Source organism: Salvelinus sp. IW2-2015, linkage group LG4p, assembly GCF_002910315.2.
Source record: "Salvelinus sp. IW2-2015 linkage group LG4p, ASM291031v2, whole genome shotgun sequence".
In the NCBI taxonomy this organism is placed as follows: domain Eukaryota; kingdom Metazoa; phylum Chordata; class Actinopteri; order Salmoniformes; family Salmonidae; genus Salvelinus; species Salvelinus sp. IW2-2015.
Window position 1 is genome coordinate 24,639,701 of NC_036841.1, and position 20,203 is coordinate 24,659,903.

Consider the following 20,203-nt stretch of genomic DNA (forward strand, 5'->3'; position numbering starts at 1 on the left):
CAAGTGACTTGGTGTATAGCGAGAATAAGGAGAGGGCCTAGAACCAGAGCCCTGGGGGACACCAGTGGTGAGAGCACGTGGTGAGGAGAAGATTCTCGCCACGCCACCTGTAGGAGCGGACCTGTCAGGTAGGACGCAATCCAGCGTGGGCCGCGCCGGAGATGCCCAACTCGGAGAGGGTGGAGAGGAGGAAATCTGATGTTCACAGTATCGAAGGCAGCCGATAGGTTCTAGAAAGGATGAGAGCAGAGGAGAGAGAGTTTAGCTTTAGCAATGCGGAGCGCCTCCGTGATACAGAGAAGAGGCAGTCTCAGTTTGAATGACTAGTCTTTGAAACCTGACTGATTTGGATCAAAGAAGGTCATTCTGAGAGAGATGTCGGGAGAGCTGGCCAAGGACGGCACGTTAAGAGTTTTGGAGAGAAAGAAAAAGAAGGGATACTGGTCTGTGTTGTTGAATCGGAGGGATCGAGTTGTAGGTTTTTCAGACAGGGGTGCAACTCTCGCTCTCTTGAAGACGGAAGGGACGTAGCCAGCGGTCAGGGATGAGTTTGATGAGCGAGGTGAGGTAAGGAGAAAGGTCTCGGAAAATGGTCGGAGAAGAGAGGAGGGTAGGGTCAAGCGGGCAGGTTGTTGGGCGGCCGGGCCGTCAACAAAGACGCGAGATTTCATCTGGAGAGAGAGGGGAGAAAGAGGTCAGAGCACAGGGTAGGGCAGTGTGAGCAGAAACAGCGTGGTCGTTTGACTTAGCAAACGAGAGATGGATTGTCGTCGACTTCTTTTCAAAATGGTTGACGAAGTCATCTGCAGAGAGGGAGGAAGGGGGGGGGGGGGGGGAGGGGGAGGAGGATTCAGGAGGGAGGAGAAGGTGGCAAAAGCTTCCTAGGGTTAGAGGCAGATGCTTGGAATTTAGAGTGGTAGAAAGTGGCTTTAAGCAGCAGAGACAGAAAGAAAATGTAGAGAGGAGGGAGTGAAAAGGATGCCAGTCTGCAGGGAGGCGAGTTTTCCTCATTCCGCTCGGCTGCCCGGAGCCCTGTTCTGTGAGCTCGAATGAGTCGTCGAGCCACGGAGCGGGAGGGAGGACCGAGTCGGCCTGGAGGATAGGGGACATAGAGAGTCAAGGATGCAGAAAGGGAGGAGAGGAGGGTGAGGAGGCAGAATCAGGAGATAGTTGGAGAAGTTTGAGCAGAGGGAAGAGATGATAGGATGAAGAGGAGAGGGTAGCGGGGGAGAAAGAGCGAAGTTGGGACGGCGCGATACCATCCGAGTAGGGCAGTGTGGGGAAGTTTGGATGAGAGCGAGAGGGAAAAAGGATACAAGGTAGTGGTCGGAGACTTGGAGGGGAGTTGCAATGAGGTTAGTTGGGAAGAAGCATCTAGTAAAGATGAGGTCGAGCGTATTGCCTGCCTTGTGAGTAGGGGGAAGGTGAGAGGGTGAGGTCAAAAGAGGAAGGAATGGAAAGAAGGAGGCAAGAGGAATGAGTCCAAAGGTAGACCGTGGGGAGGTTTAAAGTCGCCAGAAACTGTGAGAGGTGAGCCGTCTCAGAAGGAGCTTATCAAGGCATCAAGCTCATTGATGAAACTCTCCGAGGGAACCTGGAGGGCGATAATGAATGGATGTTAAGCTTGAAAGGGCTGGTAACTGTGACAGCATGGAATTCAAAGGAGGCGATAAGACAGTGGGTAAGGGGAGAAAGAGAGAAGACCACTTGGGAGAGAAATGAGGATCCGGTGCCACCACCCCCTGTGACCAGAAGCTCTCGGGTGTGCGAGAACACGTGGGCGGACGAAGAGAGAGCAGTAGGAGTAGCAGTGTTATCTGTGGTGATCCATGTTTCCGTCAGTGCCAAGAGTCGAGGGACTGGAGGGAGGCATAGGCTGAGATGAACTCTGCCTTGTTGGCCGCAGATCGCAGTTCCAGAGGCTACCGGAGACCTGGAACTCCACGTGGGTCGTGCGCGCTGGGACCACCAGAATTAGGGTGGCCGCGGCCACGCGGTGTGGAGCGTTGTATGGTCTGTGCAGAGAGGAGAGAACAGGGATAGACAACACATAGTTGACAGGCTACAGAAGAGCTACGCTAATGCAAAGGAGATTGGAATGACAAGTGGACTACGCGTCTCGAATGTTCAGAAAGTTAAGCTTACGTAGCAAGAATCTTATTGACTAAAATGATTAAGATGATACAGTACTGCTGAAGTAGGCTAGCTGGCAGTGGCTGCGTTGTTGACTTTGTAGGCTAGCTGGCAGTGGCTGCGTTGTTGACACTACACTAATCAAGTCGTTCTGTTGAGTGTAATAGTTTCTACAGTGCTGCTATTCGGGGGCTAGCTGGCTAGCTAGCAGTGTTGATTACGTTACGTTGCGTTAAAAGAACGACAATAGCTGGCTAGCTAACCTAGAAACTAGCTAGAACCGCCACTGTTCCTTTGTGTGCGCTGAATACATTTGATTAAACCGCTGAAAACCCTCCCCTAGCTGGCCAACACATTTTTTCTGGGTTTTCATTCAATAGGGTTTTCAGTACATTTATCTTAAGCCATCCATTTAAATATGGTGTACCTAGAATTAGAATTCTGTCGACAGATTCACTAGAATACAGTGAGGGATCAATAAAAAAAAATATCTAAACATATGCATATTCCTCTTTGTTTCAGCACCAACAGGTATCTTTAAAAAATACTCTGATCTTGTAGATTATTTAGGTACATTTCAGGATAAAGAAAGTATGTATGAATCACAATAACAGGTTTGGAGAGCCTTTACGCTCAAAATATATTGATGAATGTCAAGGATCCCCCGGTACCGTTGCTCATTCCGTGCAACAGTTCAGGAGGTCTAGTCACCGGCCTCTAGGTGTCACTGAACTGTCTGATTACGCACACCTGGTTCCCATTCCACCTAATTAGTCATTGTTTATACAATTGAAGTTGGAAGTTTACATACACTTAGGTTGGAGTCATTAAAACTAGTTTTTCAACCACTCCACAAATTTCTTATTAACAAACTATAGTTTTGGCAAGTCGGTTAGGACATCTACTGTGTGCATGACACAAGTAATTTTTCCATCAATTGTTTACAGACAGATTATTTCACTTATAATTCACTGTATCACAATTCCAGTGGGTCAGAAGTTTACATACACTAAGTTGACTGTGCCTTTAAACAGCTTAGAAAATTCCAGAAAATGATGTCATGGCTTTAGAAGCTTCTGATAAGCTAATTGACATCATTTGAGTCAATTGGGTGTGTACCTGTGGATGTATTTCAAGGCCTACATTCAAACTCAGTGCCTCTTTGCTTGACATCATGGGAAAATCAAAAGAAATCAGCCAAGACCACAGAAAAAAAATTGTAGACCTCCACAAGTCTGGTTTAACCTTGGGAGCAATTTCCAAACGCCTGAAGGTACCACGTTCATCTGTACAAACAATAGTACGCAAGTATAAACGCCATGGGACCACGCAGCCGTCATACCGCTCAGGAAGGAGACGCGTTCTGTCTCCTAGACATGAACGTACTTTGGTGCGAAAAGTGCAGATCAATCCCAGAACAACAGCAAAGGACCTTGGGAAGATGCTGGGGGAAACAGGTACAAAAGTATTTATATCCACAGTAAAACAAGTCCTGAAAGGTCGCTCAGCAAGGACGCAGCCACTGCTCCACAACCGCCATAAAAGGCCAGACTACGGTTTACAACTGCACATGGGGACAAAGATCGTACTTTTTGGAGAAATGTCCTCTGGTCTGATGAAACAAAAATAGAACTGTTTGGCCATAATGACCATCATTATGTTTGGAGGAAAAAGGGGGAGGCTTGCAAGCCGAAGTACACCATCCCAACCGTGAAGCACAGGGGTGGCAGCATCATGTTGTGGGGGTGCTTTGCTGCAGGAGGGACTGGTGCACGTCACAAAATAGATGGCATCATGAGGCTGGAAAAGTATGTGGATATATTGAAGGAACATCTCAAGACATCAATCAGGAAGTTAAAGCTTGGTTGCAAATGGGTCTTCCAAATGGAGAATAACCCCAGGCGCACTTCCAAAGTTGTAGCAAAATGGCTTAAGAACAACAAAGTCAAGGTATTGGAGTGGCCATCACAAAACCCTGACCTCAATCCTATAGAAAATGTGTGGGCAGAACTAAAAAAGCATGTGCGAGCAAGGAGGCCTACAAACCTGACTCAAATAAATAAATGCTGAAATAAATCATTCTCTCTACTATTATAGTGACATTTCACATTCTTAAAACAAAGTGGTGATCCTAACTGAACTAAGACAGGGAATTTTCACTAGGATTAAATGTCAGGAATTGTGAAAAACTGAGTTTAAATGTATTTGTGTAAGGTGTACGTAAACTTCCGACTTCAACTGTATGTGCCCTCTGTTCAGCATTGTTTGGTCGTTTAATGTTCCCATGTCCGTTAGTCTTGTGAGTACCTGTGCGTTGTGGTTTCGGCTTTCGTGCTGCATGTATTGTGTACTCGTTATTACGGGTCTCATCCCGTGTAATGTTCTGCACTTGTTAATACGGGTCTCGTCCTATGTATTTATTAGAGGTTTAACCTCGCTCTTTTGTTTGGGTTACATTCCTGTGTTTTTGTATACGTGTTTGCTTTGGGCTTCGTCCCCGTGCCTTTCATGGCATGTTGTACTTTTGGGTGGAGTATTAAATTCCGCTATTGCAAATTCCTGCGCCTGTCTCCAATAATTTATACAACATGACAATGAATCAAAAACAGCAGTTTGATTCATCCTGAAAGTTGTCATATTCAAGTATAATCCATAAAATATTGGAATGTGGAAAAAAAGAGTACAATAAGGGTTGAACAATAGTCCTATAAATCTCCTCTATTTATGGAACTGTATGACAACGGCGCAGTCGTCATGAGCCGTGTACCAGGCTCCAGGTTAAACCTGCTACATGTGGTCTGAGTTCCATAATGATTCAAATAGGCTACATGTTCCAAATTATTGTAAAACATCAACCTAACTTGATCCAGTAACGCTAGCAACCCTCAGGAACAACTTCACAGATGTGACAAAGGAAGGAAATGCAAATGCAATGGAATGATGCAAAATGTAAGCGACAAATTGAAGAAAACAAACACTAAGTGACAGTTGTAAATGTATGTGGGTATTGGTGACTGTGGCTCCCGATGGTTGCTAATGTTTAACATGATACAAATTGTAAAAGAAAACTGAGAAAAGCCAGGGGCATATAAGCAAAACATTCTAAAGCACATACATCAACTCGGCAGGTTCAGCCCTACAGAAAGCCTATAGTTTGGGTCTCCAAATTTCATCCACGCAAATTGAGGGCACACAAATAACATTTGCAATAACGGCACAGCTATTTATAGCCTACTAAACTGTGGAAAAGGGAAAAATCATCTAAAACAATTGCTATGTGTATTTACAATCCCCTTCTCCAAAAATATGATTAATTTAGTCTCTTATCAAAAGCTCAAAGCAATTTATTAATTGCAGTGCATGGAGAATGCTATGGGAAAAAAAATGTACTTCTTATGGCTGCAGGGGCAGTATTGAGTAGCTTGGATGAAAGGTGCACAGAGGTGCCCATAGTAAACTGCCTGCTCCTCAGTCCCAGTTGCTAATATATGCATATTATTATTCGTATTGGATAGAAAACACTCTGAAGTTTCTAAAACTGTTTGAATTATGTCTGTGAGTATAACAGAACTCATACGGCAGGCAAAAACCTGAGAAGTTCCACTTCCTGTTTGAATTTTTTCTGAGGTGGCAGATTTTCAACCAAGCTCTCATTGAAATTACAGCGAGATATTGATATGTTTTCACTTCCTACGGCTTCCACTAGATGTCAACAGTCAATAGAACTTTGTCTGATGACTCTAATGCGAAGGGGGGCCGAAGGAGACAGGAATTAGTCACCACTGCCACGAGCTGACCATGCTTTCACATGACCTGCAGAGAGCTGGGACCAAAGTAACAAAGCCTACCATCAGTAACACACTACGCCGCCAGGGACTCAAATCCTGCAGTGCCAGACGTGTCCCCCTGCTTAAGCCAGTACATGTCCAGGCCCGTCTGAAGTTTGCTAGAGAGGAAAAGGAGGGAGAAGAGCAGAGGAGAGAAACGGGAAGAGATGAAAGGAGTAAGAAGCCATGATTATTAATGGAGGGATGATCCAGAAGAGATTGGGAGAATGTCAGATGAAAACCAAAATATAACTTTTTGGTAAAAACTCAACTCGTGTGTTTGGAGGACAAAGAATGCTGAGTTGCATCCAAAGAACACCATACCTACTGTGAAGCATGGGGTGGAAACATCATGCTTTGGGGCTGTTTTTCTGCAAAGGGCACAAGGACGACTGATCCGTGTAAAGGAAAGAATGAATGGGCCATGTATCGTAGAGATTTTGAGTGAAAACCTCCTTCCATCAGCAAGGGCATTGAAGATGAAACGTGGCTGGGTCTTTCAGCATGACAATGATCCCAAACACACCGCCCCGGGCAACGAAGGAGTGGCTTCGTAAGAAGCATTTCAACGGTCCTGGAGTGGCCTAGCCATCTCCAGATCTCAACCCCATAGAAAATCTTTGGAGGGAGTTGAAAGTCCGTGTTGCCATGCAACAGCCCCCAAAACATCACTGCTCTAGAGGAGATCTGCATGGAGTTATGGGCCAAAATTACCAGCAACAGTGTGTGAAAACCTTGTGAAGACTTACAGAAAACGTTTGACCTCTGTCATTGCCAACAAAGGGTATATAACAAAGTATTGAGATAAACTTTTGTTATTGACCAAATACTTATTTTCCACCATAATTTGCAAATAAATTCATTAAAAATCCTACAATGTGATTTTCAGGATTTTTTTTCTCATTATGTCTGTCATAGTTGAAGTGTATCTATGATGAAAATTACAGGCCTCTCATCTTTTTAAGCGGGAGAACTTGCACAATTGGTGGCTGCCTAAATACTTTTTTGCCCCACTGTATTACATAATTTATGCAGCAGCATACAAGACATTTTTGGACTAACCTTGTTGTGCTGTGCTCACTTGAACAGGAAGGTGGCGAGGTGGTCCTTCGTGAGAAAATTTTGTCATCAAACTTTGTCCTCAAAGTCTGCCATTCTCTGGATTTATGGTGCTTTCAAGACATCTGGGGGAAAAACAAGGTCGAATCATGATGTCAGTGATCTTCTGGTCGGAGCTCTAGAAAGAGGCCAGAGTTCCCTACTTGGAATTACAAGTTGGATGACCATTTTATTCCAAGTTCCCAGTTTTGAACTCAATGAAGTCTGTGATTTCCGGGTTTCCAGTTGTTTTGAAAATGGCAGAATTCATGCTGGATTGACAGCATGGCCAATGTTGAATCTTTATCCTTTTAAGATAGGAAAAGAGACTCTTAAATGCAGACTTGGACCACACATCCACTCCACTGAATAGCAGGCGATTGCTTTGCAATGCTTGCAGTTAGCCACTGATTCCTTCCAACCACTCATTGTTGAATTTGCGATTTCCGACTTGTTGTGTAATGTTTCTGTCCAATGGCCGATGAGCACTGATACGTTTTATCTATAATTTCTCTTCATATGACAAGGATTGAAAAGGATTTGCCAGTAGATTGTCGACTTGATTCATGATGATGACAGCTAGCTAAGATTTTGAAAGTGTGATGTTGACATGATCAGTCCAGTCAAAGCTACTGTAGATAGAACTTGATTTGACGTCACTTTATCTGTGGCCAATGAACTTGAGCCTTCTTGGATGGGCACTTCTAATGTAACTCTATGGCAGCACCCAAGGGGCTTGAATTTTCGATCTCTCCCGTAGATTTTGCGGTGACGCAGTGTCCCCATGAGTGACAGAACACTGAGCTAATCACAGCGCAATTAGAGAACATTACCAACCCCTACGCTCTGTATTTTCCGCTGGCTGCCCCACCACCACAGAAAGCACTGAGCTAAGCTGAAACACCTACATTTTGGAGCTGCCTTACTCAAGAAAGCGAAAAAGAGACCATGCTTGTATGCGGCTTTATTAACTCAGTTATTATACATTTTTACATTGTTTGCAAACTGATGTGACAAGTATTAATGGCAAAATTATATTTTGCTTAACAGGTGGGGCTCAAAACAGGTGACGGGTCGCCACTGCTCATTCTTAAGTTAAATGTCAGAATACGCATAGAGATGAAAGTAGATAAAAAGGGAATTACTGTATGTTCCCTTTACATGCGCTTAACTCAGGTTGTAATAGATCCCATATTGCTGCCTGCTGTTTCATCACTGGAGAGCCTGCCATGTCATTACAGAGAACCCTACAGAAATGTTAAAACTAGTAACCTGCTCAACTTGAAGCCTTGATTCAATCTTTCCCATCAACCCAAGAATTTATCTTCGAGACGTCATTTTTCCAATGACATGGAGGTTCCGAATTCTGATTCAATTGGAAAATGTAGTTGCATTGAGGGTGAGATTAGAGCAGAATGACATTTCCAGCAAGATTGACTGTGTAATGGGCACTGGAATCTGAGAGACAGATGTAGCAGGATAGAGGAGGGAATACAGTATGTCCCAACCCCAATCTAATATCCAAAATCTCTCGATCTGAAACACACTTACACACACAACGATCTCCCCGATACAAATACATACAAAGTCCCTACTGTGCATATCCGTTGTTCACATAGTTGAAGTGTTAACTTTATCAGAAACTGTAATTGAATCTTCCACAGTACTTTAATCATCCTTCCTGATATAAGTTTGAGATGACCAGGGGTGCAACTTACAGTGGGGACATGTCCCCCCCACATTCTGAAATTGCATTTTTGTCCCACCCAGTTTTATCATTGGAATGTGATGCAAAACGAGGCCCGGTGTGCTTTAGGACCATGCGGACGCTTCCGAGCGGTCGGGTAGGATGTTTGGAGTGTTTATCTGACTGGATAAAAAAATATATAATAATAATTATGTCCCACCCACCTCTAAAACCAAAGGTGCGCCCCTGGAGATGACAGTAGAAGTGTTTGACAGTTCAAGCCATTGAAGGTACAGCCTCCATCATTACCACAAGAAAGCCAGCTCAAGGGGTATCATGGCATGTTAGCTCTTTCAATTACTATACTGTACCATACTGGGGCTTTTCCATTCACTGCCTTATGTGTCATACTACTATAAATAGCTCTACCTTACATACACATTTGTTTCCCTCTCAAACACTCACACTCACTCTCTCCTTCATTACTCATCCTGCCTAGTGTCAGTGTGACTAAGTCCCAGTGGTGGAAAAAGTACCCAATTGTCATACTTGAGTGAAGGTAAAGATACCTTAATAGAAAATGACTCAGGTAAAAGTGAAAGTCACCCAGTAAAACACTACTTGAGTAAAAGTATTTGGTTTTAAATATTCTCAAGTATCAAAAGTAAATGTAATTGCTAAAATATACTTAAGTATCAAAAGTAAAAGTAAAAGTATAAATAATTTCAAATTCCTTATATTAAGCAAACCAGACGGCACGATTTTGTTGTTGATTTAATTGAGGGATAGCCTGGGGCACACTTCAACACTCAGACATAATTTACAAACAAAGCATTTGTGTTTAGTGAGTCTGCCAGATAAGAGGCAGTAGGGATGACCAGGGATTTTCTCTTTAAGTGCGTGAATTGAACAATTCTCCTGTCCTGCTAAGCATTCCAAATGTAAGGAGTACTTTTGGGTGATAGGGAACATTTATGGAGCAGAAAGTACATTATTTTCTTTAGGAATGTAGTGAAGTAAAAGTGAATAGTAAACTACAGATACCCCAAAAACCTACCTAAGTAGTACTTTTAAGTATTTTTATTTAAGTACTTTACACCACTGCCAATTCCCAAGTCCCTTCCCTCCTGAATCTGACAATCTGAATCTCATGTAAAATTAACCCGATTAAACAATAAGCATTCTGATATAACTTATACCCTGAGAGAAGAGACAGGAGAGAGACATAGGAGAGATAGTAGAGAGAAAAGAGAAAGACAGAGCGAGAAGAGGGAGAGGAGAGAGAGATAGGAGAGAGAGAAAGGAGAGAGAGTTCTGATCAGATGAGAGTGGCCATGTAAAGTGATCAGAGGCAAATGTATAGTGTGTCCCTGTGGTGTGCCCACTTGTCAGAGGTCTATTGTACACTAGGGGCACTGTAACACCCCCACACATAGCCAGGACCCTAAACACATACGGGGGACACATCCTCTGTCTCTTCTGGCTGCACTCTTTCCCCCTCTCCCTCATTCCTACTATCCCAGAGCAAAATGATTTCTCATGTCAGGTTAGAAAACTGTCAGAGGATATTGAGGCTCTCTGATCATACAAACACATTACACACTTCCTCTGACCTTCTCAGGGCAAATAGAGAAATCTTACACCAAATACCATGTTTTCTACAGCATTTTCGAAGTGTGGCTCTTTATCTCAATGACAAATGTTCAGCTCCATTTTCTGACCAGATATTGGTTATGTTGGGTTATTTTTCAAATCTCTCCCTTACTCGCGACATGGAATCCATTTATTTTATTCTTGCCAGCTAGGGGACAGGGCAATTTGGCTGGCTGGAAATGTCTGTCTAGACTGGAGCCTCCCCAGCTCTCCATCCAAGTCTAGTTTATTTGAGAAACACAGCATAGTTGCCACAAGGCCTAAACCTGCAAGACACATTAACTAATTAACCTTGACACACCCAGAGCTTACCATAGACAGGGCCATAACCAGGGTTTAACCCTTGTGATGTAAAAATCTATCACTAGCCACTTTAAACAATGCCACTTAATATAATGTTTACATACCCTACATTACTCATCTCATATGTATATACTGTACTCAATACCATCTACTGCATCTTGCCTATGCCGTTCTACACCATCACTCATTCATATATTTTTATGTACATATTCTTCATCCCTTTAAACTTGTGTATAAGGTAGTTGTTGTGAAATTGTTAGGTTAAATTACTCGTTGGTTATTACTGAATTGTCGGAACTAGAAGCACAAGCATTTCGCTACACTCGCATTAACATATGCTAACTATGTGTACAAACATGGTCAACTTCAAATTTGATGACTTTTCCTAGTGACCCCAACATTACAAAAAGTGAAACATCGTCTGTTCATATATATCCATGAAAGCTGTACACCACCAGGGTACAAAGATTGTCTTAGGGTCATTTTTGACCCAGCAGTTATAAAATAATTTACACATCACAAAGACACACACACACAAACAATGAGAAATATGTGTGGTACTGATTGAACTCAGACAAAACTAAAACATTATTGTGCATGTGCAGCATCTCCCCTCCACGACCCCACACATGACTCAAGTTCACAGACAATTTTTTTTTAAATTCAGACAAAATAAGCATTTCTTGAAAGCATTGTTTACTAATGGGGAATGCAGTCAGAGGCTATAAAGGTGCTGCAGATGACAGTCCCCCCAGTTCTCTCTTTGCTGAGCCATGAGTGCACGTTTCAGTGCCCAACAGGTCGGAGATCAGATTTTTTCAAATGTCCAGGAGGAACCAGAGAACAATGGTATCAAATCAAATCAAATGTTATTGGTCACATACACATGGTTAGCAGATGTTAATGCGAGTGTAGCGAAATGCTTGTGCTTCTAGTTCCGACCATGCAGTAATATCTAACAAGTAATCTAACAATTTCACAACAACTACCTTATACACACAAGTGTAAAGGAATGAATAAGAATATGTACATATAAATATATGGGTGAGTGATGGCCGAACGGCATAGGCAAGATGCAGTAGATGGTATAGAGTACAGTATATACATATGAGATGAGTAATGTAGGGTATGTAAACATTATATAAAGTGGCATTGTTTAAAGTGGCTAGTGATACATGTATTACATCCAATTTTTTATTGTTAAAGTGGCTAGAGATTTGAGTCAGTATGTTGGCAGCAGCCACTCAATGTTAGTGATGGCTGTTTAACAGTCTGATGGCCTTGAGAAAGAAGCTGTTTTTCAGTCTCTCGGTCCCAGCTTTGATGCACCTGTACTGACCTCGCCTTCTGGATGATAGCGGGGTGAACAGGCAGTGGCTCGGGTGGTTGTTGTCCTTGATGATCTTTTTGGCCTTCCTGTGACAGCGGGTGGTGTAGGTGTCCTGGAGGGCAGGTAGTTTGCCCCCAGTGATGCGTTGTGCAGACCTCACTACTCTCTGGAGGGCCTTACCCTTTGGAGAGGAGGAGGTATCTGAAGAAGAAGTTGGGGAAGAATACAACACAGAGCACGATGCATCATCTTCAGATGAAGAAGAAATCCCCCAAGCTGAAAGAGAGACATTTTTGTCAAAGAACATGGAACATGGTCCTTCTCACCATATGACAACCAGGGCAGGATAGCAGCACAAAATGTCATAAGGATGACCCAAGGGCCCACAAGACATGCAATTTCCCATGCCCAGGACATCGCCTCAACATTCTACATGTTCATCACACCAGCCATCAAAAAAAATCATCCTGGAGATGACAAATATGGAGGTTTCCATAAATATGGAGACAACTGGAAAAGGATGGATGAGATTGACCTGCGTGCCTACATAGGGCTGCTAATCTTAGCAGGTGTGTATAGGTCCTGATGCGAGGCTACATGTAGTCTCTGGGATGCAGAGAGTGGAAGGGCGATTTTCTGCGCCACGATGCCACTGAATGTCTTTCACACTTTCTCAAGAATGCTACGATTTGATAACCATGAGACGAGACCTGCAAGATGTGTGAGAGACAAACTGACAGCCATAAGAGAGGTCTGGGAGAAGTCGGTGGAGCATCTGCCATACCTCTACAACCCTGGGCCTGAAGTAACGGTGGATGAGCAACTGGTTCCATTCAGAGGTCCATTCAGACATTCTGTCCTCACCCAGGGAGGGGAGACCTTGGGCTTGTAGTAGATTGTATAACAGGTGGCAGACAATGTATGACAGGAAGACTTGTGAACTATATTGTCATTGTTTCTGAGAGGAGGGACATTTATGACGAAATGTGAGGTATATAGACCAATGTACAGGAAATGATAGGCAGAACGTTCCGTAAATAAACATTTGACTATTGTAGACTGGGCCTCTGTCTGTTTTTATTTCTATCAGTATCTTACAAATCCTGATATAGCAGACTGAGTAATTAAATTGAATTGGTTAAAGAACATGAGAACTTAATTCTCCTAACAATTTTATTATGTATTGTTGTAATATCATTGATTTATGTGATTGTTTTCTGTGACACTGATACTAATTACTGATAGTAATCTCTATTGTCAAAAGGTCTCTGTTCTTTCCAGCAGTATATGCCCAGCAAGCCAGCAAAGTATGGCATCAAGATATGGGTAGCCTGTGACACACAATCCAGCTACGCTTGGAAGATGCAAGTCTCCACAGGGAAGCTGACCAGCGGAGAACCAGGGAACCAGGGTTGGGCTTGATGTGACAGATGGACCATCCACTCTAGTTTCTTACCTCCCAAAGAGGAACAAGAATGTGGTCCTCCTGAGCACACTGCACAAAACGGCTGAGATCAGTGATCGTGAGGACAGGAAGCCAGCCATTATCCTGGACTACAACCACAACAAAGGAGGCGTGGACAACCTGGACAAGGTGATTGGAATTTACAGCTGCAGGGGGATGACTGCTCACTGGCCCCTGGTCATCTTCCATAACATCATTGATGTGTCCTCATACAATGCCTTCGTGATATGGAACAAGATGAACCCTACCTGGATGCCTGACAAGCAGAACAAGAGGAGGGTGTTCCTGGAGCAGCCGGGAAAGGCACTTGTAAACCCACACATTCAAAGAAGGGAGCACCTCCCCCGCACAGCAGCCCCTGCAGCGCTTGTGAAAGCTGTTCAGGGGGCTGAATCTTGTCCTGATCCACCGGAGGCTGCAGCTAGGGCAGGCATAGGAGATGCCAATTCTGCCCCCCAAAGGAGGACTGGAAGACAAATACTATGTCACATGTGAGAAATACATCTGCAAAGTCTATGCACACACACTTGCATACTGTCCTACATGTGCTAATTAGAGTTGATTGATTTATGTTCTTCACGTTTTTGTTTTGTATCTATTATCTTATTTTGTTGTTTATACACCTTGTGGGTGGGGGCAATGGTTCAAAAATGGGAGAAGACTAGTATTTTGTAGTTGAATTCCTCATTGTACAGAATATAGGAATATATCACTGTTGCCAAAAGTTCAAGACTGTTATTGTTTCCCTTCAATAAAATGCATTCAAAACTACTTTCTGCACATTTCTGCTACTTTCTTAGGTTATACAAGTGCCATATCTTGCTAAAAAAAAGTATGTTTACACCTATGCAGTACCTATAGCAACAATAATAACAATAAACTTAAATTCAATTCAGCTGCTTTATTTTAGGGGTTTAGTGAAGGCGTGTCATTTTTTACCCTTAGGACAAGGGGAGTACACAGAATGTTAAGACTGCACAAGGGTTAAGTTAAAATGATTCAGACTGACACGTAGCATCAGCGACTGAGCAGTCAGTTGTATCAATGCATTGCATAAAATCAATCAACTCTTTATATCGATATCTATATTCTCAATTGCATAGCGTTCATAGACTCATATCTCCCTCACTAACTTTAAGCACCAGCTGTCAGAGCAGCTCACAGATCACTGCATCTGTACATAGCCCAGCTGTAAACAGCCCATCCAACTACCTCATCTCCATACTGTTATTTTTTCATTTTGCTCCTTTGCACAACAGTATTTCTACTTGCACATTCATCTTCTGCACATCTATCACTCCAGCGTTTAAATTTCTAAATTGTAATTATTTCGCCACTATGCCCTATTTATTGCATTACCTCCCTTATCTTACATCATTTGCACACACTCTACATATACTTTTTTCCCCCATTGTGTTATTGACTGTATGTTTGTTTATTCCATGTGTAACTGTGTTTGTGTCACACTGCTTTGCTTTATATTGGCCAGGTGGCAGTTGCAAATGAGAACTTGTTCTCAACTAGCCTACCTGCTTAAATAAAGGTGAAATAAAAAAAATAACAAATATTTCTATTATAAGCATTACTAATCAAGCACCACACAAACAGATATCAATGGAGCACACAGATCATCATATTACATTTACTATTAGAATATTACTTACGATTCTGTATTATTATCAGTGATGTAGTGGTAAAAAGGTTGGTAATGGTTAAACTTAAGAGCGAAAAGCACCGATAAACAAAAACATATGACATTTTTTTTACACTTTTTTTGCGATTGTGAGGCCGGTTGGACGAACTGCCAAGTAATTTAAAACATTATGGTTTTAAAATGAACATTCATTTATCTGGCAGCAGCCCTAGTGGACTTTCCCGCAGTCAGCATGCCAATTGCACTCCCTGAAATCTTGAGACATCTGTGGCATTGTGTTGAGTGACAAAACTGCACATTTTAGAGAGGCCTTTTATTGTCCCCAGCACAAGGTGCACCTGTGTAATGATCATGCTGTTTAATCAACTTCTTGATATGCCACAGGTGTCAGGTGGATGTATTATCTAGGCAAAGGAGAAACGCTCACTAACAGGGACGTACATTTATTTAGAAAAAAAAAAAAAAAAATGTGCGAATGGAACATTTCTGGGATATTTTATTTCAACTCGTGAAACCAACACTTTACATGTCGCATTTATATTTTTGTTTAGTATACTTAGACCTGAACATTGACACAATCAACAGTTCAACTAGGTTTAGATAAATTGCTGGCACAATGACAGGGAAATTTTAAAAAGACAATACACAGAACTTATACAAAACAGCTTCTTTATTCAATTACAATACACACATTTTAAAATATGATTTGGATGGTGCTTTTAAAATGTGTCATTATTTCCTTAATTTAAAATAGTGTCGATGTACCGGTATGTGTTCACCCAAAAAGTCATTGAGCTGCGTAGGACCTGTCATATACCAGCATTCTTTGCATAGGAGTGTAGTGTCCAATAGAAGGGCTTCATGGAGATTAAATAGATCTATATAGAATAGATATCCTTTCAGTAAACATCCATTGGATTCCATGTAGACTAGAGTTGGACTAGAGTTGGTCCATGAAACTACTGCTCCTAAAGCCTACATGAGGAGTGTGCAATGTATAGTCTTCTACACTCAGGCACACAAGAGCACTTTGGCATTCTAATCAGTTCAGTCAGTAATGCATAGTCATAACGATACAAAAGGGAAAAAAGATCAAGAGCACCCAAATACATTTCTTTAATGCTTTTTTGTTGTTTTATTAAACAGATCGATGGATTTTCATATTTGAACTGTAAACATTTAAAGGTCACATGTTTCTTATCTTGTAGATAAACTACAAAAGTGCTTTCAGAAAATCAAACATTTAGCTGAGCTCCAATGACTTGGCAGTGTCAGACTTCAGTCCCCTTGAAGGAGTAAAATCAATATATTATTTACCTTTTTGGCCATTGCAACCCTTCCATATTCATAAGGAGGATGGGCCTGTATTTTAGTACAGCTTTGAGGAAGGTAAGTGGATCCTTGACCTTTGTCTAAGTACCACTTCTACCTGCAGCAATTTGGTAAGGGGATGTAATAAGGCTTTAATCAGAGGTTAGCTGGTGAAAGTTTAGGGTTAGAGGTCAGTGGTGAGGACAGGTGTAACCCCGTGTATGAGCAGGGTAGGACCCAGATCCTTGGTGAGCAAGTCCAGCTGGCGCAGGTAGGCCGTGTAGCGGCGCGTGTCAGCCGGGGGGCGGGGTAAATACAGGAAACGCACAGCCGGAGGGGGGCGGGCCTGCTCCAGGATCAACCTATTAACTGCCGACAGATACTCATCCGACAGCCTTGTGGCGTTGCTAGGGAAGCTATTCACATAGTCGTCGTCTCCTTCCTCCTCCTCAAACAACCCCTTGTTTCCCAGCCCCTCCTCCTCTCTCCGTGATTGGCGGGAGGGCCTCCGCTTGCCCGCCTCACCCTGCCTCTGCCAATGTAGCGCCACCTGCTGGTCCCAGGGCACCGTGTACACGTTGGCTTTGATCCTCAGCTCCTTTAGCAGCTGACCCAGCTTCCCTTCAGAGCCCCGCAGGCTCCGCCCTTCCTCCACACACAGAAAGAGGCGGAGTCTAGCATGGCGCCAGGCGCGGACCATGTTGAGGACGCAGGCGAGCTGGAGCAGGAAGAGGGAGCAGGTGTCTACGTAGCTGGAGCTGTCTGGTCTCAGCAGGTTGACGGGCCACACGTCCACGTACAGAGCACCCTTCCCTGGGGACGAGGAGATGGTGGAGGCCCGGTCGAACTGGTGGAAGTAGCGGGCTAGCGCTACATTCTTCATCATCTTCATGGCATCTGCGATCACCGCCACGTATTCTTGGGGTCCCATGACTTTTCCGTTTTCTCCGTTGCCCTCCTCCTTGCCATCAATGGACGCCCGCAGGGCAGGAAAGTGGTAGGGCGGGCGTTCGTCCTCGGGGTCCTGAGTGGGGACGGTGGCATCTGCGAGGTTGTGGTCAGTGAGTTTGTCTTTGGGGGTGCAGTCATCATAGAAACCCAGGACCAAGGTGTTGGGCCTCATCCCACCTAGAGAGACAAAGGGATGGAAATAGGGAGAGACGAGTCAATGGGTATGATAGTAAAAGAGGTGTTTGAGTGACAGTTGGGGCAGTTACAGGTAATAGAGAACATGGTATCAGAGAGTAGTGAATGGAATCACTGACCTAGGCCAGAGATGAAGAGTAGATGTTGGACTCCGTGCCGTACTGAGTCAGCCAAGGTGAGGTTGACAAATGCCTTGATGTTGAGGTGGTCCACCAGAGATAACCATGAGTCATAACGACACTGGAGAGGGTCGGACGGTAATGTGTCTGAGAGAGAAGGGGGGGGGAAAGAGAGCGAGAGAGAAACAAAACATCAATATCTATGCAAACATTTTGGCCAGGGGCCATTATCTGCCAAGTGCTCTTAGCGAATAAGAGATGAAGTTCTTTCTCTGTATAGTGACCTGATTTGGCAGTGTGCCACAGAAGAACATAAGCTCTAGACAGAAGAGACACACGAGAGAGCGAGAGAGAAGCACCACCCTCTTCAACATATATATCAACAAATTGGCGAGGGAACTAGAATAGTCTGCAGCACCTGGCCTCACCCTACTAGAATCTTAAGTCAAACGTTGACTATTTGCTGACGATCTGATGTTTCTGTCACCAACCAAGGAGGGCCTACAGCAGCACCTACAATCTTCTGCATAGATTTAGCCAGACACCGTTGCCCTAGAGCACACAAAAACTATACATACCTCAACATCAGTGCCAATCAACTTCCACAAAGCTGTAAACGAGCTGAGAGACAAGGGCTTTCTATGCCCACAAAAGGAACATAAAATTTGACATACCAACTAGAATCTGCCAAAAAAAATACTTGAATCAGTTTACTTTATGGTTGTGAGGTCTGGGGTCCGCTCACCAACCAATAATTGACAAAATGGGACAAACACCAAATTGAGACACTGCATGCAGAATTCTGCAAAAATATCCTCCGTGTACAACGTAAAACACCAAATAATGCATGCAGAGCAGAATTAGGCAGAAACCCGCAAATGATCAAAATCCAGAAATGACCACCTAAAAGGAAGCGATTCCCAAACCTTCCATAACAAAGCCATCACCTACAGAGAGATGAACCTGGAGAAGAGTCCCCGAAGCAAGCTGGTCCTGGGACTCTGTTCACAAACACAGACAGACCCCACAGAGCCCTAGGACAGCACAGCAACACAATTAGACCCAACCAAATCATGAGAAAACAAAAAGATAATTACTTGACACATTGGAAAGAATTTACAAAAAAATAAAAAAAAATAGAATACTATTTGGCCCTAAACAGAGAGTACACAGTGGCAGAATACCTGCCCACTGTGACTGACCCAAACTTAAGGAATGCTTTGACTATGTACAGACTCAGTGAGCATAGCCTTGCTATTGAGAAAGGCCACACTAGGCAGACCTGGCTCTCAAGAGAAGACAGGCTATGTGCATGTGCACACTGCCCACAAAATGAGGTGGAAACTGAGCTGCACTTCCTAACCTCCTGCCAAATGTATGACCATATGAGAGACACATATTTCCCTCCGATTACAGAGATCCACAAAGAATTAAAAAACAAACCCAATTTTGATAAACTTCCATATCTACTGGGTGAAATACCATAGTGTCATCACAGCAGCAAGATGTGTGACCTGTGGCTACAAGAAAAGGGCAACTAGTGAAGAACAAACACCATTGTAAATACAACCCATATTTATTTTCCCTTTTGCACTTTTAACTATTTGCACATCGTTACAACAGTATATAGACATGACATTTGAAATGTCTACTCTTTTGGAAGTTTGTGAGTGTAATGTTTACTTTAAATTTTTATTGTTTATTTCACTTCTATTATCTACAGTTGAAGTTGGAAGTTTACGTACACTTAGGTTGGAGTCATTAAAACTTATTTTTCTAATTTCTTGTTAACAAACTATAGTTATGGCAAGTCGGTTAGGACATCTACTTGGTGCATGACAAACCATTTTTCCAACAATTATTTACAGACAGATTATTTCACTTATAATTCACTGTATCACAATTCCAGTGGGTCAGAAGTTTACATTCAATACGTTGACTGTGCCTTTAAACAGCTTGGAAAATTCCAGAAAATGTCATGGCTTTAGAAGCTTCTGATTGGCTAATTGACATAATTTGAGTCAATTGGAGGTGTACCTGTGGATGTATTTCAAGGCCTACCTTCAAACTTAGTGCCTCTTTGCTTGACATCATGGGAAAATCAAAAGAAATCAGCCAAGACCTCAGAAGAAAAAAAATGTAGACCTCCACAAGTCGGGTTCATCCTTGGGAGCAATTTCCAAATGCCTGAAGGTACCACGTTCACCTGTACAAACAATAGTACGCAAGTATAAACACCATGGGACCATGCAGCCGTTATACCGCTCAGGAAGGAGACCCGTTCTGTCTCCTAGAGATGAACGTACTTTGGTGTGAAAAGGGAAAATCAATCCCAGAACAACAGCAAAGGACCTTGTGAAGATGCTGGAGGAAACAAGTACAAAAGTATCTATATCCACAGTAAAACGAGTCCTATATCGACATAACCTGAGAGGCCACTCAGCAAGGAAGAAGCCACTGCTCCAAAACCACCATTA

At 43.1% G+C, this 20,203-nt stretch overlaps 1 protein-coding gene across 1 annotated transcript in view; it reads right to left on the reverse strand.

The window, feature by feature from the left end:
• Positions 1–16,250: 16,250 nt before the first annotated feature.
• zgc:153039 overlaps positions 16,251–20,203 on the reverse strand; it is a 50,665-nt gene continuing 46,712 nt past the window's right edge. The window contains exons 12-13 of the mRNA XM_023982943.2: positions 17,727–17,873; positions 16,251–17,589 (exon numbers count right to left, since the gene is read on the reverse strand). Coding sequence (XP_023838711.1) covers positions 16,646–17,589; positions 17,727–17,873 — 1,091 coding nt within the window. The 3' untranslated portion in view covers positions 16,251–16,645. The remainder of the gene's footprint in view (positions 17,590–17,726; positions 17,874–20,203) is intronic.